At 33.8% G+C, this 24,410-nt stretch overlaps 1 protein-coding gene across 2 annotated transcripts in view; it reads left to right on the top strand.

The window, feature by feature from the left end:
• JAG2 (jagged canonical Notch ligand 2) overlaps positions 1-24,410 on the top strand; it is a 99,250-nt gene that overhangs the window by 62,215 nt on the left and 12,625 nt on the right. Inside the window, exons 7-20 of one of the 2 annotated variants that reach the window (XM_026670123.2) lie at positions 202-321; positions 2,423-2,536; positions 3,689-3,802; positions 5,084-5,197; positions 5,609-5,655; positions 7,112-7,285; positions 9,876-10,026; positions 10,807-10,971; positions 11,981-12,094; positions 13,275-13,388; positions 13,982-14,095; positions 14,779-14,895; positions 16,566-16,593; positions 19,435-19,520. In XM_026670123.2, coding sequence (XP_026525908.1) covers positions 202-321; positions 2,423-2,536; positions 3,689-3,802; positions 5,084-5,197; positions 5,609-5,655; positions 7,112-7,285; positions 9,876-10,026; positions 10,807-10,971; positions 11,981-12,094; positions 13,275-13,388; positions 13,982-14,095; positions 14,779-14,895; positions 16,566-16,593; positions 19,435-19,520 — 1,572 coding nt within the window. The remainder of the gene's footprint in view (positions 1-201; positions 322-2,422; positions 2,537-3,688; positions 3,803-5,083; positions 5,198-5,608; positions 5,656-7,111; positions 7,286-9,875; positions 10,027-10,806; positions 10,972-11,980; positions 12,095-13,274; positions 13,389-13,981; positions 14,096-14,778; positions 14,896-16,565; positions 16,594-19,434; positions 19,521-24,410) is intronic. The other variant, XM_026670124.2, reaches the window with a different exon arrangement.

The raw sequence follows: 24,410 nt of genomic DNA, 5'->3' as shown, positions 1-24,410 counted from the left end.
TCTATATTTGCCGTCATAAATGCCACAAAAATGATAGTATATGCAATAACTTACATGAAATCAGATGCACTAAAGGCGAATATAGATATGGGTATGTATGTTAGAGCTAAAAAAGCATTTTAACATTATATTTGAAAAGACCTTCGTGCGAAATGTTGTACCTTATGTGCTATATAACTTTAATCCTTCCTTTCTGTCTAGATTTAAACTACTGTGGAAATCATCATCCATGTGTGAATGGGGGAACCTGCATGAATACAGAACCAGATGAATATAGCTGTGCATGCCAAGATGGTTACTCTGGAAAGAACTGTGAAATTGGTACATACATTTTCTACTCCAGAAATTTTATTAATAAGTGACAGTCTTGGAAAAATTTGGCAAGTCCTGTTTCCTGTCTGCATTAGGAATAAATGAATTTCTGTTCTCTTCACTGTCTTTTATGAAAGCATTAATCTATACTTCAAGAATTTATAGATAACTTAGCACATACTTGCAAGCTAGAATTGGCTTTTTACGAATGACATTTATGCCTTAGATCAGGGGTCGCCAGCCTTTTGGACCTTAGGGACCACCAAACTCATAATTTTAAATCCCAGGGACCACTAACTGGTTCTGTGGACGTGGCCTAATTTGTGGGTGTAGCTTGGTGGTCATGTGACTGGCTGGGCATGGCTTGTATGTAAATATTATAAATATTTATATAAATATTGAATTTTTTTATTAAAAAAGAGCAACTTTTACCCAAAATCAGGCAAAGCAGGGAGGCAGATTGAGTTGCTCACAGTATCACAGATTCATTCTGCCATTGGCTAGCTCAGTCTGTCACATAAAAATTGCTAGCAAGCAAACTCACAAAATTAACTCACAACACACCATATATGTAAATATAGAATTTTTTATTTAAAAAAAAAAGAGAGCAACTTTTACCCAAAATCAGGCAAAGCCGGCAGGCAGATTGAGTTGCTCACAGAATCATTCAGTGATCTATCTATCTGCCATTGGCTAGCTCAGTCTCTCAAATTTGCTTGCCATGAGTCTGCACTGAATAATAGTACCTTCAGTCCTAAGGGAGGTTCAGTTGTGCTTTAAAGCAGAGCCAATGATCTAAAGACTAGCTAGAAAGCAAGAAATCCAACCATTTCCTGCTTACTAGCCAATCTAAATCTCCTGGCATAGCAGAACAGATGATGGTCAGAAAAAGGAAAAATAGCAATTTAGCAGGCAAGTTTGCCGGGTAAGGAGTGAGTGGGCGGGGAGCGTTCCTGCGGGCCATGTGGGCGGTGCAGCCTTGTGTTTCTGTGCAGCCTGGATTAATTGCTTGGGGGGGGTGCTCTGGGGGTGAGATTTCTGTGCGGCCCACCAAAATCTTCTCACGGCCCACCGGTTGGTGACCGTTGCCTTAGATAATCCCCCAAACTATAAAATAATGATAGGGAATACACTAAAGCTATAATAGAGAAATGTTGGAAGTATGTTCATCTTAAGAATATATACAGTATGAAAACAATAGGAAAATATTTATTGTTTATTATTAAACTTTTATGTCATCCTTCTCAGCAAGGCAACTCTAGGCATCTTACAGTCGTATCATTAAAATACAATATAAAACCTTAAAACAGTACAAACTGTACATATAATTCAGTTAAAATTCAATTAAAATTCAATTAATCAAGTTTGGAAGAAGGGAGCAAAGTTCGTGGAAGGGGAGTAATAATTATGGTCTCTCCAATCAATTAACCACTTCCAGGATGCCACTCCCCCATTGAGGCTCTAGGCCAGCTGGCAGAGCCAGGTCTTCAAGCCCATTCAGAAGGCCAGAAGGAATGGAGATCTCACCTTGGGAGAGGCAGGATGTTACACACAGTAGGAACCATGGCAGAAAAGTTTCTTCTAAACCCCACCAGCCAAAATTTCTTTACTTATGGGGTCTGCAGAATGCCTTTTCTGCCAGTGCAGGTGGGCTGGGCTAATCCCAGTGGACCTATGCCAGAAAGGCTTTAAAAGTGATAATCAACACCTTGAGTTAGATCCAGAAGCAAACTGGCAATTTACAGAATATTCATGAACATACATGAAATTTTTAAGCAGTCCTGTTGAACATGTAAATGATTAAGAAACAAAGTGAGGTAGAAAAATAAGAAACAGAGAGAAAATGAAATTGGCAGATATAGGATCACACTAAATCAGGGGTGTCAAACGCAGGTGTAAATCAGCCTGCGAGCCAGATGCGTCACGTGCAGGCCACGCCCATCCCAGCTCCGCAAATGGGGAAAATGTCATGAAACATCACATGATGGCAATGTGATGCGGCGAGCTTGACACCTGTGCCCTAAATGTATAAAATTTAATGGTGACTTCTTACAGAGAAAGTATAAATAGGGTTTCAGTCTGGATTTTAAAACTTTTTTTTTCTCATTAGCTGAGCATGCTTGTGTCTCAAATCCTTGTGCTAATGGTGGAATTTGCCATGAAATTTCATCTGGGTTTAAATGCCAGTGTCCTAAAGGATGGAGTGGACCAACATGTGCAATTGGTAGGTACTGTCTGAGTCATAATATTTGTACCTTGTTGATGAAAAACTCATTTCGGTGCTCAAAAATTTCTTGCAACTCAATTGCCATTCTCTTAGAGATATCTTGAAGGAAGTGCCTGTTTCTGTAGTTCACACATATCATTTTCTTTTAGATTCTTCCAATTAAAACTAAGTAAAATTCCACCCAGAAATTTAATGGCCTTAAAATTATGGTATGTGGCTACAATACAGTGCGTAAGAATGGTAGCAATCTATCCAAGAGAGAGAGAATGAGAGAGAAGTGATTTTAGGATTGATAGGAAGGATTCTTATCAGAAAATACTGTAATGCTCAACATACAGCCAGGAGTGGGATTCAACCGGTGTTACTACTGGTTTGGTGACTAAGTTTTACACTGTGCATGCATGTAAAACAACCTTAGGCTGTGCCGCCCAGACAGCTGAAAAGCGCTGCGCGCAAGTGCATGGCATTTGAAAAGCCTCTTTTTCCCTGTTTTTTCAACCTCAGCTGTGCTGCGCAAAGCAGCTGAGGTTGAAAAAGCAGGAAATAAAGGACAGGTAAAACGGCAGGCAGGTGGGCCAAACCAACAGCAAACACAGAACCAGTTCAGTGTCTGCTGCTCTTCAGAGCTACTGGCTCTATAGAACCGAGCAGAACCAGTAGCACCCCACCCCTGCATACAGCCATTTTCTGAATTAGTTAATTTCTTTTCCCAATGGCAGTATATGAAGTTGCATTATACAGTCCTTAACAAAATTCTAAATATGCCCATAAGTTCAAAAAGTTTGGATGCAATATATTTTTTTTAAAAAAATGTGTGTAATAAAATAGTTTATCAGAGAATGAGTAGTAATGATGAAGGGGAGAACCACAATAGATAAAACAAAGATGCAAAATGTGTGGAACTCCGCACATGCATGAACAGGCCAGTATTTTCCCTTTTCTGATTTGATTGAGATGCTTGTTTTTAAACTTATGTTAACCCTGTTTTAGGATTTGAACCTCTTTTTATTTTTATTTTTTACTTTATTGCCAGTTTTGACAATTGTAGATAGTTCTAAAATTACATGTCAAATTAAATTACCATCTTTCTGTACTTGAAAGATATTTTATAGTTCTAAAGTTATCTCGGACAACTGTTTCCTTCCGCAGATATTGATGAATGTGCATCTAATCCTTGTGCTAGTGGTGGTACTTGTGTTGATCGCATTAATGGGTTTGAATGTATATGTCCACAGCAGTGGATTGGGGCAACCTGCCATCTTGGTAAGTCTTAACATTTAGAAGTATCTCAAATTATTACTTCAAAAATATTTTTAAAAGATTTTATTGTCATCTTTGCTGAATTATTATTTCGCTACTGCTCATATCACTTTATGAAACAGGTTGTTAAAACATTACTATCTTTTGAATGCAGGAGCCATATACTGTACTACATTTAATCAAAATTCATCTGTAGCATTCCTTCCTGCTATAGATAATTATCTTTGGCAAAACAATAGTGGTTAAATTAGGCATGTGTAAATGTTTAAGCTACTGTGTTTCACTGCAGAAAGTTTTTTGTTCCTGCTGTGTGGCCATTCAGTTTTCCTTATTGCTTCATTTGCTTGACTCATTTCATGATTGTGGTGTGTGCATGCTGCAGGATTACTCAGAAACATGGAGCTTTCTGTACATATGTTTGGGCAGATTCTTTTTGAATGCATAGTTCAGCCTGGAGTTAACAAAAAAAAAAAAAAAACCAACCCCACAATTATTGTTTTGCCAGGGAAATAGGTAATAGCATTAGAGGAGAATCAGATCTTAATCTGATCTTAATGCCCCAGATATTATAATCAATTTTCTGTTGAGCAAGTGATTGAATAGTTGCATAAGAAGTAGAATAGATGCTGATATCTAACCTTTCTTTAAAAAGGCTGCATAGCCATACATTTATTTTATTTATTTATTTATTTATTTATTTATTTATTTATTTATTTATTTATTTATTTATTTATTTATTTGATTTGCCAATTGTTTACAAGACAATAAGTATAAATGTATACATAGTTGTGAATACATGAAATGGTTACATATAAGAAAAATAAAGAATAAGAGAAACAATAGGACAGGGACGGTAGGCACGTTGGTGCGCTTATGCACGCCCCCTACAGACCTCTTAGGAAAGGGGTCATTATCCCAGGTGTCCACATTTGTTGGCTATTCTGCATCTAATCCACAATTAAGTTGTTAATTGAAAATTTCCTAATGCAGCTTCCAGAAGGGTGATGTGCTTTGGTTTGATTTAGTTTGTTTTTTGAAAAAGTTGGAAGTAATCTTTCAGATAATTTTTATTACAGTTATTTCCCTGGATTTTATTTAAACAGTCACTGAGGCTTTCCTAGGGCAAAGAATGCAGCATCATATTGCAAATATCAGCAAACAGTATCAAAGTAGCGAATGAAATGTAGCTGATATTTGGAAAGCACGGAAGCTTTGCTTTGGTGCAAGGGCAGTCTTTTTCTGGGTTTGTTCTTCACTCTCTGCTTTTCTTCTCTTCTTTCACAGATGCTAATGAGTGTGAAGGGAAACCCTGTCTTAATGCTCATTCTTGCAAAAATCTTATTGGTGGATATTATTGTGACTGCATTCCAGGATGGAAAGGAGTAAATTGTCATATCAGTCAGTATTTAATATTTAGTGTATACACTTGAGCCTAAGGGTCTCTTATTTATGGACTAAAAGCTGACTATCTTAAATTAATGCTTATGGATCATTTCCAAACCTAACTTTTCTACAAGTCTTTACCGTGACACTTTTTATCACATACTTCCTTGCATCTAAAGCCTTAGCTTTTGATTTGTGGAATGAACTAACTGAAAGTTTCTGAGAAATTATTCACATGGGACAATTTGTTTTAAACATTGCTTTGCTTTATGATTTGGACTCCTTCAAATTTGCATCACTTATAAAATTCTTATTTCCTTTCCTCTGGAAAACATCAGTTTGACTATTTGAAATCAACAAATATCATTAATTATCCTTCAGTCTATTATTTCCATTATTTTAATTATTTTCCTATTTTATCCCTAGATGTTAATTATTGTCATGGGCAGTGCCAAAATGGAGGGACTTGCAAGGTAATTTTTGTGTTATTTTATGATTCTTTTGAGCAACCTTTAAAATTTATTAGGACGATCATAATTGGATCCTGACAGCATTTGTCTTAACTTCACCCTTTTAATTCTTTATATCTTTGTAGACAGATAGCACTGTACCAATTGTTCATGTATGGACAATACAGTATAAAGTTCAAGATTCAAATGGATAGTTGGCAGCCTTTCAAGAATATACTTTCAGTAATGTACAGGTAGTCCTTGAATTGTGACAGTAATTGGGAACTGAATTTCCATCACTAAGTGAAATCACAGTCTCTATTGCTATTGATTACTGAATCCCATCAGTTATTGAGAGAGGACCACCCAGTCACAAACTGATGGTGCAGTAGGACACAGGTTGTAAGTCCCTTCGATAAGTACCATCATCGTTTCAAACAGTTGTTGAACAAATATTTGTTAAGCAAGGGCTACCTGTATCAGATAAGCAGCCATGGGAGTCATATAAATAAATAAATTCATCCAGTGAAATCAAGGAGATAAAAGGATACTTTAAATCCAAGTTTTTGATAATGTGGACTAGGTATACCAAAAGTAGTAGTATAGGATACTGTCTGACTCTTAATTGCCCCTTTTTATAAATAAGAGGATTATTTACAGTTTGAGGATTACATTATCCTCACAATGTAAATAAGACCATAAGGAAGAGTTCTGAAGTACTTCAGAAAAGATTTATTCAGGTATGTATTCCTAATGTTTATGACACTACAAAGTAGAAATGCAAATAAAGATTTAAAAACTGTTAAAAAGGAAACTCAGTTCAAATCCATAAGTGAACATTAAGAGGTTAACTGGGAATAATCTTACTAAAATATTCATTAGATAGTGTTAGAGCAAACTGACTATGAAGCATTTGTATACTAATTCTAAAAATTCAGATGCAAAATTATTGGGCAACTTAACTTCCTTCTGTGCCTTTTGTGTGGCATAGTCTCTATGATAAAGTAAAACAGAAATATTCAGATGGGCACCTTTTTTTCTAAAAAAAAACCTAACCATTGTTTTAAAATAATAAACAAGCCTAATACTCGAAACAATGAATCTGAAGTATAAAGGAAGCCATTAAATTACTTTTTTCTAGATATCAAACTTTAATGGCATTGAATTGCTTAGCACACTCATCCCAAACAATTTTCTTGTGGGTTTAATAGTTTCTTCTTTAAACAGATGTGTTTTATCAGCTTTGTTTTTAAAAACAAAGGCAGAACTTTACTTTCATAGTCAAGTAGACATTAGAGTATTTTAATCCATGGGGCCCCTTTTAAAGTTATAGGAGAATCAGCCCAGAGGATCCATTGTCCCAGTCATTCTTTTTAGTAAACTTGTGGAATTTTTTTAAAATTGTAATCTTTTTCCATTAAGACTTTTCTGGTATCTTCTATAAATGATTGTATATATTTTTTTCAATTTGTTCATGTAGGATGAAGTGAATGGCTATCATTGCATATGTCCTCCTGCTTTCATAGGCAAGAACTGTGAAAAAAAAGTTGATGACTGCATGAGCAACCCATGTCAGAATACAGGTCACTGTACTAACCTCGTCAATGGATTCCATTGTCTTTGCCCTCATGGTTTCTCAGGAGAATTCTGTGAGGTGAAGGATACTTTAGACTTGTTAGAATACTTGGATGGTCTGAATTCTAAAGCAACTTGAGTGCTTGTTGTTATGGATGAATGGAACAGTTCATTTACTGCCCCAGAGGAACGGCAAATTTGGTGCAAAAAAGTCTTGCCATTTAAGCATAGTGGGACACATAAAAGAAAGAGCCCATTAAGAGTTCACCATCACTATTTTTATTTTTATTTTCTTTCTCCTTTTTGTTTTGTTTTCTTTTTTCTTTTTGGATACAACAGAAAGCTGTCCTTTCATTTCCCTCAAATTCTTCTAGACCCCAATTAAGTGATTTTGCTTCATAGCATATGTCACCTACAGCATAGAAATTAATTATTGTTATAATTGAGGAAAGGAAGTACTTGGAAGAACACTTCTTCAGGATACTCTCAAGCTGTCATCTTTCCCTCCCGAGAGCACTATTTTTTAAGTAGTAGAATATTTGGAATATACAACAATAAATGTGAATATTGATTCTTTCTTTCTTTCCCTCTCCTCTTGCCTTTCCTTCCTCCCCTTCCTTTTTTCTTTTTCATACTTTCTACCACCACTGTTACAGACTACAAATCAAATTATGAATCCAGTGTTTAATGGGCATTATTGAAGTGCAGATTTGTACATCAGTGCTCATTGTATTTCACTCCAGTACAATCAGGAATAGAGTTATTGATTGGAAGTATTGATCTAAATTCTATTGCCGGGGAGGGGGTCATAATCTGCTTCAAAATTGAACAGGCTAATGAACTGCTAGGACCAGTCTCTTGTCTGGGAAAGGAATTGTTTCATGCAAAAATCTGGGCATCTAATACCATTACGCCAGTCACTCTGTTTCAATTAATATATTGGTACATAGCAGGCCAAGGTATTTTTTTTCTGAGAAAATACTATAGTACTCATTCGGTGTAGGAGGAAAGAGGAATTGTTGTGTATTGTCTTATAACTGGATAATGTACATTCTAATATGGCTATGCTGCTATGTGTTCTAGATTGGTTTCCTTTTTGTTGAGGAATTGAGTCTGCTTTTATTGACATAAATGAGAAATGATGCTAGATTATTTCTCTTTATATTGCTTTTGGCTGGTTTGTAGCATTAGTACTAAAATAACACCTGGCTTATTAAGAACTGTAGAAGAAGTCACCTTCATTTTTAGAGACCATTTTTTCAGGTATGCCTAAACAACTAGTATCTATCTCAGTTTGGAAGACATTGTGCCATACAGCTAAGCTTGATCCAAGTTCCCACATCTTTTAGTGGAAAAAACATATCTCCATTATCCAGCTATTTAACTGTTTTAATGCTATAATATGGTTTTGTTGTGTTTTATGTGTTTGATTAACAGGTAACATTTGTGAAAAAGCAAATAGATGCTTATTTAAAACACTTGTAGATGACATTAAGATTACAATTCCTTAGAATGATTTATAAGTGTAATTCTATAATTTTTGTAGTTGGCAGGATTTTTAAAATTTGCCACTTTCATCATGAGAGTAACAAATCAAGATGCTTTAAATATATACATAATGTAATTAAACAAACTTTTGCTTCTCATTTACAACAAGGATAAATAACATATTTCTACCCCAATGCTAGATGAACTGTCAATTGAGTAACAGGGCTTGTCCATTTCTCATGAACAAAATAAATTTCAAATTTATATCTGTTTGGCAGAAAGTAATTAAAATGGTTAGCTTGGAAATCAAATATTTTCAAAGAACCACCACCCCCTATAATATTCTCTACACCTTTTTCACCCCCCAGAATCTCAAAGCAGTTTGAAAACAATTGTTTCTACAAAAAATAATCCTAGCAGTTCTTTTGAGGAGACAGATTGAAAAGCAATCAAGCTACCTTTCTCCTTGGAAAACTTGCTAGCTGCCACATCAGAAATAGGATGTAAATGAATTTCTGCAAATGGCCCCACAAACTCCACAGAGCTTCAGATTTTATAAAAACAAATTAGCTTTGTAGTGGTTTCAAATGCATAGCAGTCAAGCCATACATAAATCAGCTCAGCTACCAAATACATCTTAAGTGTGAGATGCATTTTAGCTGAAATTCTATAAGAAGCCTTTCAGATAAGAATTAGGGTCTACTTATCTATGTTTTAGAATTTAGGCTTAGTTTGATGCATAAAAAAAAGGTGTATCAGAGATTATATGTTAGAGAAATAGATTAATAACATTAATCTATTGAACTGAAATTCTTAGCAAAAGTAGTGCATTCAATCAGTGTGCTTTAATCATTAATAAACTGGATTAGGATTGAAAAGATACAGGTTCAAGACTGCCTTTAGCCATGAAAATATGCTCCAACATTTTGGATCGCTCATTCACACTCTGCCAAACTTAATCCACAAGTTTATTATGCCAATACAATGAAGGGAGATCCCCATTTAAATCACTTTGAGTTCCAGTTGTCAGGATATTTACCTAGAGATTGAATACTTGATATAAATTAGAATTTAATTTCAGTCATATACCACTTATGTCCATAACTAAACTGTAAAAATTAGAGTAACTATCTTGTGGAATATTGTTGCAAAACTAACAATGCAGTTTAAATCTTTTGTAGATTGATATAGATCTCTGTAAACCTAACCCTTGCCAAAATGGAGCTCAGTGTTATGATCTGAGAGAAGACTATTATTGTGCTTGCTCTGATGATTACGATGGAAAGAACTGCTCTCACCTCAAGGATCACTGTAAAAATAACTCTTGTAAAGGTACTTGTTTTGTCCTGTGAAATGTTGATTGTGTAGCCAAATGTACAAAATCTTACAATAATAGGATTCTTTCAGGAAAAATCATGTTCAGTGATTTTTCTTAATTAGTATTACAGATTTTAACAATATGAAGGACAAACTTAAATCCATGTAAATTTGATTTTTTTAAATAAAATCAATAGAGGAAGAAAGGGAAATAATAAGCCTTAGTCCTTCCACAGAAAGTAAATATACTGTACAAGCTGAACATGAATTATTTTACTTATCCATAGAGGATCTGTAGATCATTTTTTCTTAGATAAAATTGAGGTAACTTGTTCTTACCTTTTTTGCATTATCAGACTTGCTTCCTAGCAGTATATTGAATTCTGTTTTGAGTGTCAGTGAAACAGACAATAGTAGTGAATCACATTCTCTGTTTTTTGCTAGCCTCAGAGAACTGGGAACTATTTAGAGCAGATTTAAAAGCTCATACATAGAGGAAATTCTAATACAGTTCCAAGTTCCTTCATATGACAATGGTTAGCCAATTACTATTTTATAAGAGCATTATGTGTCATATACTAAGTACTAGCAAATAATATTTAGAATCTTATCTGCTCTCTAATCCATGCAAGGATGTGTCACAAAGAGACTTTTTTGTTGGTTTTCTGCTAAATATTAGTGCAACTTAAATATGAAGACAATGAAATATTTTGTGTCAGAATTAAGAAACCACAGGTTTATGATGGCCTTCTCTCCTAGAGAGTAGCTTATATGCATAATTTCTCTTATTTTTAGTAATAGACAGCTGCACAATAGAAGTCTTCACAAATGCTACTCAGAATGGCATTCGTTTAATCTCGTCCAGTGTATGTGGGCCTCATGGACGCTGCATCAGTCAACCAGGAGGAAATTTTACATGTGCCTGTGAAAAAGGCTTTACTGGAGCATACTGTCATGAAAGTATGTAAAAAATATTATTAAAAAACATTGCTCAAGTACTTGGGCTTAATTTATAAAACATTATTTCTTAACTGTTTAAAGTGATTCATAATAGGATTTAGAGGATTTAAGTTGAAGACTTGATCATGAATGACTATTTCTATGAATAGGGAGATGGGCAGGTGTCTCTGCACAAATAGCTCACTCTTGTTCTTTCTCAGTGATACCAAGGTTTTGTTCAAAAAAGCACTATGTAGTGAAATGTACATTGCATGGATATAGGATATAGATGAATAGGCACAGAAAATTGTAGATCTATACTACTCTGTATATAAGATCTCCAATGTTTATAAATAGATCAGAATCTTCTGGTTGATTTTTGGCCAGAATTTCCAGCTTGTCTTGGCTTTACAGCAGCAATGATAAAATCCCTGCTGAGTGAAGAGAGCTCAGAGTGAAATAAGAAACAGAGCAGCTTGGTATCTGGTTTCCTGGCCCACGACCTGCTATTTTATACTTGGCCACCTATGATAAATAAGTTTTGTAGTAAAACTTTTAAGAGACAAAAATAGCATTTATAATCTGATTCTTGTTCTGTAACAAACTAACATTTTTCAGATTATTAAAAAACCCACAAAGTAATAAAGATTTCACAAAGCAAGAGCCCACTTATATAGCATCTTAAACGTAGCTAGTTTTTAGACTGTTTAAATAAACATTGTTACATGATAGCTTTTTGACTAAAAGAAAAAGAAATCAAGTCAGACTTATCTCATTGGAGTAGAAAAGCAAAACTCAACACATTGATCTCAGTTAAGCACCAGATTAATTTAGAAAGGATCTTTTGGGGTACAATATTATTTGAAACTAATGGAACATTTGTTCCTCACATTAATTTCATGTTTGTTTTATGCCTATTAATTTTGAGCGATTGTTGAAGAATTTTGTTTAAGGTGTTTCTGTTTCTTCCAAACAGTCACTATAAAACAAACGGATAGTAATCTAGTATTTTTGTATTATTGTACTTTAGATATTGATGACTGTCTTGAAAAACCCTGCAAGAATGGTGGAACTTGCATAGACGAAGTCAATGATTTCAGATGTTTCTGTCGGAATGGCTGGGAAGGAAAATTGTGTGACATTAGTGAGTATAGCTGAATATTAATATATTTAAGTTAGCCATTGAAATCTTTTCATCTCTTGTAATATTTAGGGATTTTATTTATGATAGTAAAAAAAGAAATTTGGGTTTGTATTCTTAATTCTCAAGCACATGTCAAGATATGTTATAACTAGTTTAGTTTATATTTAAAGATGCAGAAGAACAACTGGGGGAAGAAATATAAAGAAGGATTTAAAGGCTATAAAAATTAGATAAGAATGTGCATTTTTAAGAAGAAAAACCATTCCTCTATTATATGATTATATATCCTAAAAATAATCATGTATCAAACATGCTTTAAAACATTTATTAAAGTTAAAGATCAATAAGTCAACCAAAATAAAAAAAATTATCAAACAAAGCTGACAAGAATTTCTAGTTAATCTGAGACAGTCAATCTTATGTTGAAAACCAGTCAGACAGAGTTTGATATTTTAAAATCTCACACTAAGCAAAACTTGAATTTTGGATGGTTATATGTTCTTGTTCTGATTAGTTTGTGCAGGGGTGGGATTCTACCAGTTCAGCCCTGTTCGGGCGAACTGATAGTTACAAGCGATGATTTGGCCCCGCCCATCCACCCCTGCCCTATTGTGCAAAGCGCGCGCTCATCAAACCAGTTGTTACACCGTTTGAATCACACCCCTGAGTTTGTGACTAATATACTTGTCTCAAGTCAACAATTCTCAAAATAGAAATTTCAAATAAATTTTGCATCAATAAAAATGATAGCATTTTGTTGCGAATCTTCACTCAGTCTTTTTTATAATAGGCTGTTTATTTTGTGAACTTTTGTTGTATAGAGTAATTGGCTTTGAATTACCATGTGAATAGTGAGGACTTGAAACTGGTCCTTTTTCGCTCTCATCCAGTATCTTTACACTGATTCTCCACTGAGCTAAGTAATAAAGTATTTCAGTTTGGTTTTAACTTAATATACTGTACAAATCCAGCAGTTGTTATTTGTTCAGTGCAGTTTAATTAACAGAATTTGGACTTGCATCATACAGATTAAGTTGTGACCCACATTAATTTACTCAAAGTTATCCAGGGATCTATAGCATTAATGAGATTAGATTAAGTTTCATTTAATGGATTGTTCTTTATTTATGAAGATTCTTTTCACAAATATTTTTTGTTCAATTCTTTATGAATTTTGCAGATTTTAATGACTGCTCACCAAATCCATGTCACAACGGAGGCCAGTGCATTGATTTAGAGAATGACTTCTATTGTGCATGCAAAAATGGCTGGAAGGGGAAAACATGCCATTCAAGTAAGTGTGTTGTAGGTAGTTTGCTGCTTAAAATATTCAAAAGTTGAAAATTTTTAAGAATTGCAAAAAAATTGTGATAAAAAAGTAATCTACAATTAAGTCTAACAAATGAAACAATCTGAATATAGGGAAGAGTATAATAAAATACCAAATTATAAATTATAGCTTCTGTCTAGTCATCATTTAAAATTAAAATTTATAAAATAATGCCATTTGAAATGATTTTCACAGATTATTTTATTTAGAAAGGACAATGCAGCGTAATAGTGCTTCACATCAGATAAACACAAAATGGTGCTTCATATGGTAGGAGCACTTGACTAGCACCTCTCTGCAGCTCCTTAAAACAGTTCCGTATTTTCCTGGGATTATGCAGCTGCCATACATAGCTACAGCATCATCCCAAGAAGAGAGGTGTTCTTTTCTTTGAATGTGTGAAGCACTGCACCCCTGAAATAGAAAGTTAAATTGAATTCTAATAGGTCTAATAGTGTACATAATCCCATGTAACAAAAAATATCCCTACCTTCTATAACAATAAATTCTATAGTATATTTGATAGGCTGCTTTAATTTGTTTCTGTATTATTTTAGGTAAGTACCAGTGTGATGCAAATACTTGTACAAATGGAGGAACATGTTACGATGATGGTGACACTTTTCGATGCTCTTGTCCTCCAGAATGGAAAGGAAGCACTTGCAATATTGGTAAGTGTTTAATCTTATATTGTCTCTAAATCAAGAGAATGATTTGGGTGAGAAGCTAATATAAGTCATCTGTTCTTTCTGTGATCTAGAAAAAGTCTTGTTATGTAGAACAGTGTACTAGTGTTGATTATATTTGAGGGTGCTGTTTTGACATAAAAATGAAGGGGGGGGGAGCGGAAATTGAGCTGGTTATCCTCCATTAAGGTAGAATTGAATAATCAGTCGTAAGGATACCAATCCTTTTTTATGGCTCCAAAGCTCTTTTAATTGTCATTATTCCAAATGAAAGGTATTATTTCTTACTATTTTGAGGCAGGAAATGTATAAAAATCCGGCTCCATCTTGTCTTAATTATTTTATTTTATTTGCTTCATTATTTTCTAATTGAAGTTTTTCATATTTTTATGCTTTCATCCTCCCAGAATTGGATGGGTGCCAAATATATAAATATAGAGGGAGGGAGGGAGGGAGGGAGGGAAGGAAGGAAGGAAGGAAGGAGAAAAAGAAAGAAAAGTTCTAAAATAGGGTCTATCAGTTTTTAAAAACAAACGCAACACACACAGAGAGATTAGATTAAAATGATTGTAACAATGTAGATTCTTATTTGGCATGTCAGTTTATATTATGAACGAAAGTCCCTATGATTAGAAAAAAAACCTTTTTTTAAAAAAAATCTATTATAGCTAAGAACAGCAGCTGTATTCCTAATCCTTGTTTGAATGGTGGAACTTGTGTTGGCAGTGGAGATTCCTTTTCTTGCATTTGTAAAGAAGGTTGGGAAGGACGCACATGTACCCAGAGTAAGTGTAAATATTGTTTGTATTAATGTTCTTAGTCTTGTAACTTACTCAAGATAATTTATTATGATGGATGTTAAAGAGTGGAGTTTTGTACTAAAAGTTTTTTACATATTGAATTAAACATTTTATCAAAAAAGCTTAGTTGAATATTATATTTGAGTATTTTATTAGCATTCTGATACCTCGTACTGAGGTTTTTTAGGAGTGGTTGAGCTTCAGTTTTTGACTCAAGACAAAACTTGCTTAAAATTTTATATCTTGGTCTAAATCTTCTAATTTTGCATTGAAATTATTTTAATAAACTGTTGATTATGGTTTTTTTTGTAAAGTAGGAACAGTGATGATTGTTAGCATTATTCAATGTAAATGGTAGATAAGAGAGTTGACTTCGTTATGAATTATATTGTACTGTGGTTCTTCATTGTGGCTTCATTGGCATAACATTTTGTTATGCTAATTGGTGCAAAGATAAAGGTACCATAATCTCTGCCAGTTATTTATTGGAAAGCAACAAGAGAATATTCCTACCTTAATGGTATGAATAGTCTGATGTACACTTAGATCTGCTTCCCCAAGTCAACACTTTCTCATTTTGTCATATCTCATCATTTCTATCTACTATGTTGAATAAACATGCTGGGCAGGGCTCATAAGCAAAGGGAACATTTGAAGAATCCCAGTTGTGGAAGAACTGATTAAAAACCTCTAGAAGTCATCTCAAATACTTTTGTGGCCAGTGTTCTAAGGTCAAAAACAAACTTGGATTTCTTGTAAAAAAAAATTGTATGTACTGTATCTATAAAGTAGGGCTAGAAAATCTACTTTGAGGGTTGAAATCTTTATTTATTAATAATATTAAAATGTTTAACTTCTAAAACTACTTTTTTCTAAATTCTGATACTGAAAACAAGTCCAACTAGAGGCAAAGAATGAGGCTTGGGAAGAAATGAGTTTTACATAAGCTTACAAATATTGGCCTGAGACTGAGCAGACCCAGACTCAAGTCCCTCTTTAACTATGAAACTAACTTGGACCAGTAACAAACTCTTAAGCCAACATCCTTCGCCTCTTGTAATGAAGATAACAGATAATCAGAGTTGAAAGGGACCTTGTAGGTCATCTAGTCCAACCCCCCCTGCCCAAGCAGGAGATCCTACACCATTTCTGACAAATGGCAGTCCAATCTCTTCTTGAAAGTTTCAAGTGATGACGCTCCCACAACTTCCAAGGGCAAGCTGTTCCATTGGTTGATTGTTCTCACTGTAAGAAAGTTTCACCTTATTTCTAGGTTAAAGGAAGAGAGAATCAACTTATAGTCCCCAGAGAAAAATTGGAATATAAATCTAGCAAACAAGGGTTTTAACTCCCATCATCCAGTTTTATGTTTCAATATGAAAAAGAGTTTCCTGTTTACATATTTAACAATGCACTGGTGTTATTTCATCAGAACACTTTCTTGTAGCTTACTGTGACTACATATAAAAACAAATTGGCCTATAGGCATAGAATTGCCATTACTATCATAGGTTGTTGGGAGGAAATTTTTTGTACATACTGTACAAAAACTTTTGTACATGCACAAAAATTAGATGGAATTGCTTAGATATGGTCTACATTTAATACCATTTATAGACTTCAGATGAGTAATTATTTCACTTTTCTCTTTTTAGATATTAATGATTGCAATCCACACCCATGGTGAGTATTCAGTGATCATTCTTTTTTAAAATACCCTAATACAGCAATAAAAATTAATGATCTTGATTTAAAATCTTCTCATCCATCTTAAGCAATTGTGCTGAGGTTACCAAATGAACTTTCCTATACTTATTTACTAAGTGATTGCTACTTCTAAGAAATCTGTTTTATCAGATTGGTAGCTGCAAATTTTTTGTGAAGGCAAATTAGCTCAAAAGACAATCCGATTTAAAATAGAATTATTTGGATCTAGTTATTCGATGCCCAGATTTAGAATAGGAGAGGAAGTAGGAAAAAGGTAATTGTTGTTCCTACCTCTGGAATATGATCCCTTGAAACTTGGGCTTGACTTCCCTTTTCCCCCAGTCACTTAACCTTTCTGTTGAATATGAAATCTTTAAGGCACTCTTCATTCCAGATTTTAATTATCAGTTTATTTTAGTACTTATTTAATTATTATTTTAAGCTTGCATTTCTAACTTTGCAATTTTTATTTTTTAATTTTATTAGCTACCGTACTTTGTGTACCTATCCACAACAGAACATGCTATAAATTAAAGAAAGATCACAATCTTAGTAGTGATAAATATTGATATAATACCAGTGCAGATTTTTATAATATATATAGTCTGCGACTTATGACCATAATATTTTGTAGTAATTGTTAAGTGAAGCTGTGGCTATTAAGCAATTCCATTTTCCCCAATGGGCATTTTTTACCGGAAACCAGAAGTAGTCACTGGAAACTGGCAAAAAAAAACAGCTGTCTCTGGGCTACTGCAAATAGCCATAAAGGTGGGCCAATTGCCAAGTGCCAAAAATTCAATCATATGACCATGGGGATAGTGTGCGACAGTCATAACTTCAAAAACATAAATAACTATTGGAAAATAGTTAAATGACCAGTCATGTTGCAAACTACCTGTATCTGTGAAAACCTAACGTAGTATTTCACTCCCTCAGACACTGATAATTCCAGATATTTATTTATTTATTTATTTATTTTTATTTATTTGATTTGTCAATTGTTTACAAGATAATAAGTACAAGTGTATACATAGTTGTGAATATATGAAATGGGTACATATAAGAAAAATAAAAGAATAAGAGAAACAATAGGACAGGGACGGTAGGCACGTTGGTGCGCTTATGCACGCAGCTTCCAATTATATTTGGAATGCAATTATATTATTAATATATTATTATATTATTTGTTAAAGTTATCAGGGAATTGTAATTCAATGTAATTGGAAGTAATCAAGTTAGGGAGGTTATTCTAAATTGTTCCAAAAATTCTTATATCCATTTTGATCTAACCATTGATTTAGAATCCAAAAAGGATCTATAGTCATTTAAATAAATTTTATTTTCTCTATTTGAAGCTATAGGTTACATTTGTATAACTCAGTGAAGCAATAGCTTGCTTATACATGACGAGAAAGCAAGCAAGATTTTTCATGTCTAAATTTTCTACAATTAAAAAACAAGCTTATGTATTTCACACAGTGTAAAAGACTAGAGTAGGTACTCTTGCTGCAAATAACATAAAAAGCAAATAACTGCTGTAAATAACATAAAAAGATTGTGAATCTTGATTCATTAGCTTTTAAGGCAAGAAGCGCAGGCCATTGTTTATACCTTTTATATAATATTGGTTTTGAAGAGAGATATAAGTGCAAGCATGTGAGTGTAAATATTCCTAGGCATGGGTTTATCATGTGTTCAATTTTTCATTCAATTTGTATTCTACCTTTTGGAACATTCATCCTTCTATGGCCACTTACAAAGGAACTGATAAAATTGTAAATAATTGTATATATAAATGAGGGCAGTACATTTGCTTTTTCTACTATCACACAGTATTAAGCTTACTCTGAAAAAAGTGTTCTGTTTGATAAGTCTCTTTGGATTTCATGTTTATTTATAATAATTTGGGGGGGGGGGGGTGTATAATAATGTACTTATCATAGTTCTACCTCAGTATTAGCTTGCCTCTTTGCAAATTTCCTTTTTAACTTTCTGGTTTTCTCCATCAGCATTAAATGCTTAAATGTACAATTGAACATTTTCTTCCAGCTTTATCTACATAGCTTTACATGCAGATTTTTGAGAAAATATTTCTTACTTGCATCTTCGTTATTAGAGTTCCCCAATGTCCCGTTATGGGTCAGTACTCTTGATTGTGTGCCATTAAGTCATTGTCAACCCTAACCCTAACCACAAAAATGAACAGTTTTTAAAAGGCTTTTTCATACCTTTCTCAGTTCCTTGAGGTTACAGAATTTACTAAATTGTGCAAGTTAATATAATTGCATTCAAAACATTCTGTTTGTTAAGTCATTAAATTTTAAAACTTCATATCCTTCTTTGAAGTAATCTAAATCATGTGACTGGATTAGTTACCATTGAATTATATAGTCACATTGCTAAAATGTCTTTTACATTTGAAATAATAAAAAATCTATATTCCTATAAAATGTAATGTAGTTGCCTATTTTTTTCCTCCACTTTAATAGAATTTAGGGAGTTTAAATCAAAGTTGTTATTACCCATTATTAACATTCTTTATATGCGCCTATGTCCTTTGCTCAGTGTGATTGAAGATTTAATTAACTAAGTTTAAATTAACAAATTAAGAAAACACAAATGTTTTATTAAATAGGCATACATTGTACATCAACTATACTACTTGAATTTTGCAATGTTGACTAATAATACAGTGACTGTGGATAGAAATAAATTTGAATTTCAGCACATTATTTTATACAAGAACTAATGTTCTCTCAACTTGAAAAACTGTTGACAGCCTTCATTGCGATGATAGATTTATCATTTTTACAGTTACAATGGAGGCATCTGTGTTGATGGTGTGAATTGGTTTCGTTGTGAATGTGCACCTGGGTTTGCTGGTCCTGACTGCAGAATTAGTAAGTATCTGTATAGGAAAAGAACTGAAAAATTCACACTTGTCATATCTTACCCTTACCCAGACATTAAGTCAGCTATATCTCAAATAATGAAGCAGAAACCAATTGAATTATTCATTGATGCTGATGTTTATCTTACAAAATGGTGTTCCCTTAGTTATTAGATAGAATCCTTTTATAAATAACCTTTGATAAATTATAATATATATTTTATAAATGCAATTGTAAATAAAGTGGTTTAAATTGTATTTATCTGCTATTTCTAAACAAATGTATGATACTAGTATATCCATTCAGAAACTTTAAAAGATAATTTCTATTTATTTATTTATTTATTTATTTATTTATTTATTTATTTTGATTTGCCAATTGTTTACAAGATAATAAGTATAAGTGTATACATAGTTGTGAATACATGAAATGGGTACATATAAGAAAAATAAAAGAATAAGAGAAACAATAGGACAGGGACGGTAGGCATGTTGGTGCGCTTATGCACGCCCCCTACAGACCTCTTAGGAAAGGGGTGAGGTCAATAGTAGACAGTCTAAGGTTAAAGTTTTTGGGGTTTGGGGAAGAGACTACAGAGTCGGGTAGAGTATTCCAGACATTGACCACTCTATTGCTGAAGTCGTATTTCCTGCAATCAAGTTTGGTGCGGTTTACTTTGAATTTGTATCTATTGTGTGCTCTTGTGTTGTTATGGTTGAAGCTGAAGTATTCATTGACAGGTAGGACATTGCAATGTATGATTTTATATACCATGCTTAAGTCAGACTGAAGACGGCGTAATTCAAGGTTTTCTAGTTCTAGAATTTCAAGTCTGGTGGCATAAGATATTCTACAACGAGTAGAAGAGTGGAGAACTCTTCTTGTGAAATATTTCTGGACTTTCTCAATTGTGCTAATATCAGATACGTAATGTGGGTTCCAGACTGATGAACTGTATTCGAGTATTGGTCTAGCAAATGTTTTGTATGCTCTGGTTAGTAGTGTGATATTACCAGAGAAAAAGCTACGTAGGATTAGGTTAACAACTCTTAATGCCTTTTTGGCTATGTAGTTGCAGTGGGCTCTAGCACTTAGATCATTAGAGGTGAGCATTCCAAGGTCCTTTACAGAGCTTGGGTCATCAACAAGATCTTGACTTTTCAGCTTGTATTTTATTTTCTGATTTTTTTTGCCAATATGTAAGACAGAGCATTTATTTGTTGAGATTTGAAGTTGCCATTTGTTTGACCATTCAGATACATAGTCAAGATCTTTTTGTAGGGTAGCAGTATTGTCTGTGGTATTGAACAGCTTTACATCATCAGCGAAGAGAACGCAATTGCTCTTAATATGATCACAGAGGTCGTTTATGTAGAGTATGAAGAGAGTTGGTCCTAGAACACTGCCCTGGGGGACACCACTATTGACAGGTACTGGATTTGATAGGACGCTCCCGATTTTGACCATTTGTTGTCTGTTTGACAGGAATGCTTCTATCCAGTTATTCAGTTGTCCAGAGATACCATAGGATTTTATTTTTAGGAGTAGTTTGTCGTGTACCACTGAATCAAAGGCTTTTTTATATTCAACTCAAGTATATCTTGTAGTATATTTGTTTATTATTACTGTAGATTTCTCTATATATTTCTTCACTATGGTATTTATGATTTATACATGGGTTATGAACCTCTGCAAAGACCATTCAGAATATTTCAGAATTAAGATGGTCAGAACCTTTTCCTGTTCTTAATTTAAATTCTGTTTCTTTTAAATTATTTTTCAACTTCCATAGTAATGGCCATATGTTATTTGCAGTTCAAATCTTTCCATTTTTTTTTTTTTTACTAATTACAATTTTCTCTCAGCTGTCCTTTCTGTGTTTATATTGGGATACACACCTCTTAAAAAGTTTCTCCCCTGTTTTGGGACCAAAAGCTCCAGATAGCTTCTACTCTAAAAACTTGTTTATGGCCTTACTAAGGTCTTGAGAAGCCCTGATCTTTTAGTATCACACCAATCATGAAATATTACTTTAAATTGCTACACTGTATTTTACATCAAATATGACTAGTAGCACTTATCATTTTACTTGTCATTTCTTGCCAGCATACTATATTAACTACAGAAGAGAATATATGTAGCTCAGGTTAGAACTGTGGAATCCTTGGTGCTCTATTACAGACATTTCATTATCTGACTATGGTTGTCCCAAAGGTACTTTTCAAAAAGTAACTGGACTTCCTTGATTGTTTTTTTCTTGAAATTTCTTGAAAATGTTTCACTTCTGATCCAAGAATTGAATAAACTTCTTGGATGAGTAGTGAAAAGTTTTCAAGGAAAAACAACAAAGCCCAGTTGCCTTTTGAACAGCACCTTTGGGATTAACTGACTAGGTGTAACACCTTCAGTGCTAGAAGGAAGTGAGTTGTTGTATCTGTTTTTATACAATAGCTTTCCTTGTCAACATTGGTGGAGGTATTGTTTTCTTCTTGGCAGTTTCTTTTTGTTTACTGCATGATTGTTAGCCTGAATGGTTGTTTCTTGATTTGGGTTTACTGCTTGTTTGTTTAGTTGTTAATCCCTGTTTATCTGTGTGTTGAGGAGGTATCAGGTCTTTTTGTTTTTTATTTTACTTACTTATATTTTACATTTCTGAACTGCCCATCTCCCTCAAAGAGGGGTTGTGGGCCGTGTACAATAAAGCATCAAAATATAAAATATATAAAAATTAAAATGTTAGAATCTTAGAATTTTTTTTAATTAAAAGTTATAAATGTTTTCAAGAAGGTAAGAATAATTACAACCTGTTAAATTAGTAAGACAAAGAGAGAGCTCTTAATTGCACCAACAAACTCCACAACTGTGTACTCCTTTGGGATCCCCACTCAAGGTAGCAGATCTCTGATTTACAGCAGAGTTCCCCAACTTTTCTGGGTTGGCAGCCCGGAGGCGGAGGGGCAGGTGCCTTTACGCGCACATGCTAGCGCAAGTGGGAGGGGATACACATGAGCATTGGCCAGACACTCACACAGCCTGGTGGCCAGCAGGTCGCAATCAAATAGTGGCCCTGCATGTTGGGAACCCTTGATTTACAGAATCTGCCACCACCAAGTAATCTAGAATTTTGAGTTCTAAGAAGTTCTAGATGACCTGGTGGTGGCATCTGGTCCAGCCCATGTTAGATTCAAGGAAACATCACACTTATGCACAAGGTATAGAATCCAAGTTTCCATCCATGATACCCGTCTCCCAAAGGTGGGGAAGCTCTCTGGGATTTAAGAGGTTGATTGGGTTTTCCTCTTAAGCACCTTTCTCTCCATTTTGTCATCATAGAAGATTCTTAATGTTAAAAACAAAATTCAGCTTTTTGGGATTAGAAAGACAGAAAGTGTAGTAGGCAAGAAGAAGGCCTATTTTATGGCCAAGCATTATTTCTTTGAAAGTAGTGTTATTTTTTATTCATTTTCTGAAATGTAAAAGAAACCTGGCAAATGTATTAAATGCAAAAGTATATTGGTATGAAGTGCAACAATTTGAAACTGCTTGCCATTTTCAATTAGAGCTAATGGTGGTCTTGAGTGCTTTTTGTTTTGCCTGAATGGTTCAAATGTATATGGAAACTGCAATGGCAAAGGTCTATTTAATCTTAAAGGGGGGTTGTGTTCTTGATAGAATTCAGAAACCTGCATCTGGCAAATATCATTCATCCCTCATCATTAACCTGATTTGTGAGCTTATCAGAATACTTCTTTTAATAGAGCAGTTCAAGTATCTCACAGAATCTTTTGCTCTCCTTTTGTTCTCCTTGAAGTAATTAATTAAGTACTCTAACATCTATGAATCAGAGACACCATTATAAAGAATAGTTGTTTGATATAATGGGTTCTTTCATTATTTATGAATACAAATAATATATCCTATTAGGTATCAGTTGGTATCACAATTATTTCACTTTCAGATCCATAGTTTCGTAACTGAAGAGGAAATAGTGGGTAGAATATCTTAGAGCAGAGATGAATAACAATTATTTTCTTGGAAATCATGTTTCCTCCTACCGTGTCAGGGACTAACATGGATGTGGCGAGTAACATAATAAATTGGAGTAGATAAAGCTAATAATTTTGGGCTCCTTTCTTTTTTTATATAGATTGGGGTGGTTGCCTCTTAACCTATTACCAGCAAACATGTTTTATTTTTGTTTTAAACTTAAGCTTTCTAATGCATAAGATACTTGTTTTGTCCCAAATCAGACAAAACTAATTCCTAGGATTTTTAGTCCCATTTACTCTAGACTCCCTATGAGGCACAAATGATAGACTGTGTTTGGAGATACCTAGGCCAAGGCTTACTAAATTAAAAAGTACAGACAGAAATCTTAATTCCAGATGGATACAAACGGGGTTCTATGTATTCTATATTTATGCATTCACAGATCACCAACTTCTATGACTATAATTAAAGTTTGATCCCATTTGGAGAGAGATTATATTTTGAACAGAATGCTCTTTTTCTGGAATGCTCAGCAATATTACTGCATTATATAAGAATTTCTGGCAACCTGTTTTTATTTGTGTTTGAACAAAAAGTCTCTGAACTTTCTTTACAGCTAAAAATAATTCTGACTTTTCTTAATTAGGCTTTTAAGTCCCAGAGTCTGAGTAAATATTACTCACTTGAGACAGTACTAATAATTTATAAATGTATATATTCCAATATTTACAAATAATTAAGATCAGTTAACTTTAAAAGCACAGCAAGAATGAGTATAGTTGCATTCAAAAACTGAATAGGGAATTAGAGAAGTTTTTTAAGAGTTTGAAATTAATTAAGATTAGAGAAAATTCAATGACAATCTGATGCTAAAAAGTGTCTAGGTAAGAGGAGCTGAATAAACAATGA

This window comes from Notechis scutatus, chromosome 1, assembly GCF_049901735.1.
Source record: "Notechis scutatus isolate UNSWTSFEM ecotype Mainland chromosome 1, rNotScu1.2, whole genome shotgun sequence".
Classification (NCBI taxonomy): domain Eukaryota; kingdom Metazoa; phylum Chordata; class Lepidosauria; order Squamata; family Elapidae; genus Notechis; species Notechis scutatus.
This window is presented reverse-complemented; position numbering and strand designations above follow the sequence as displayed.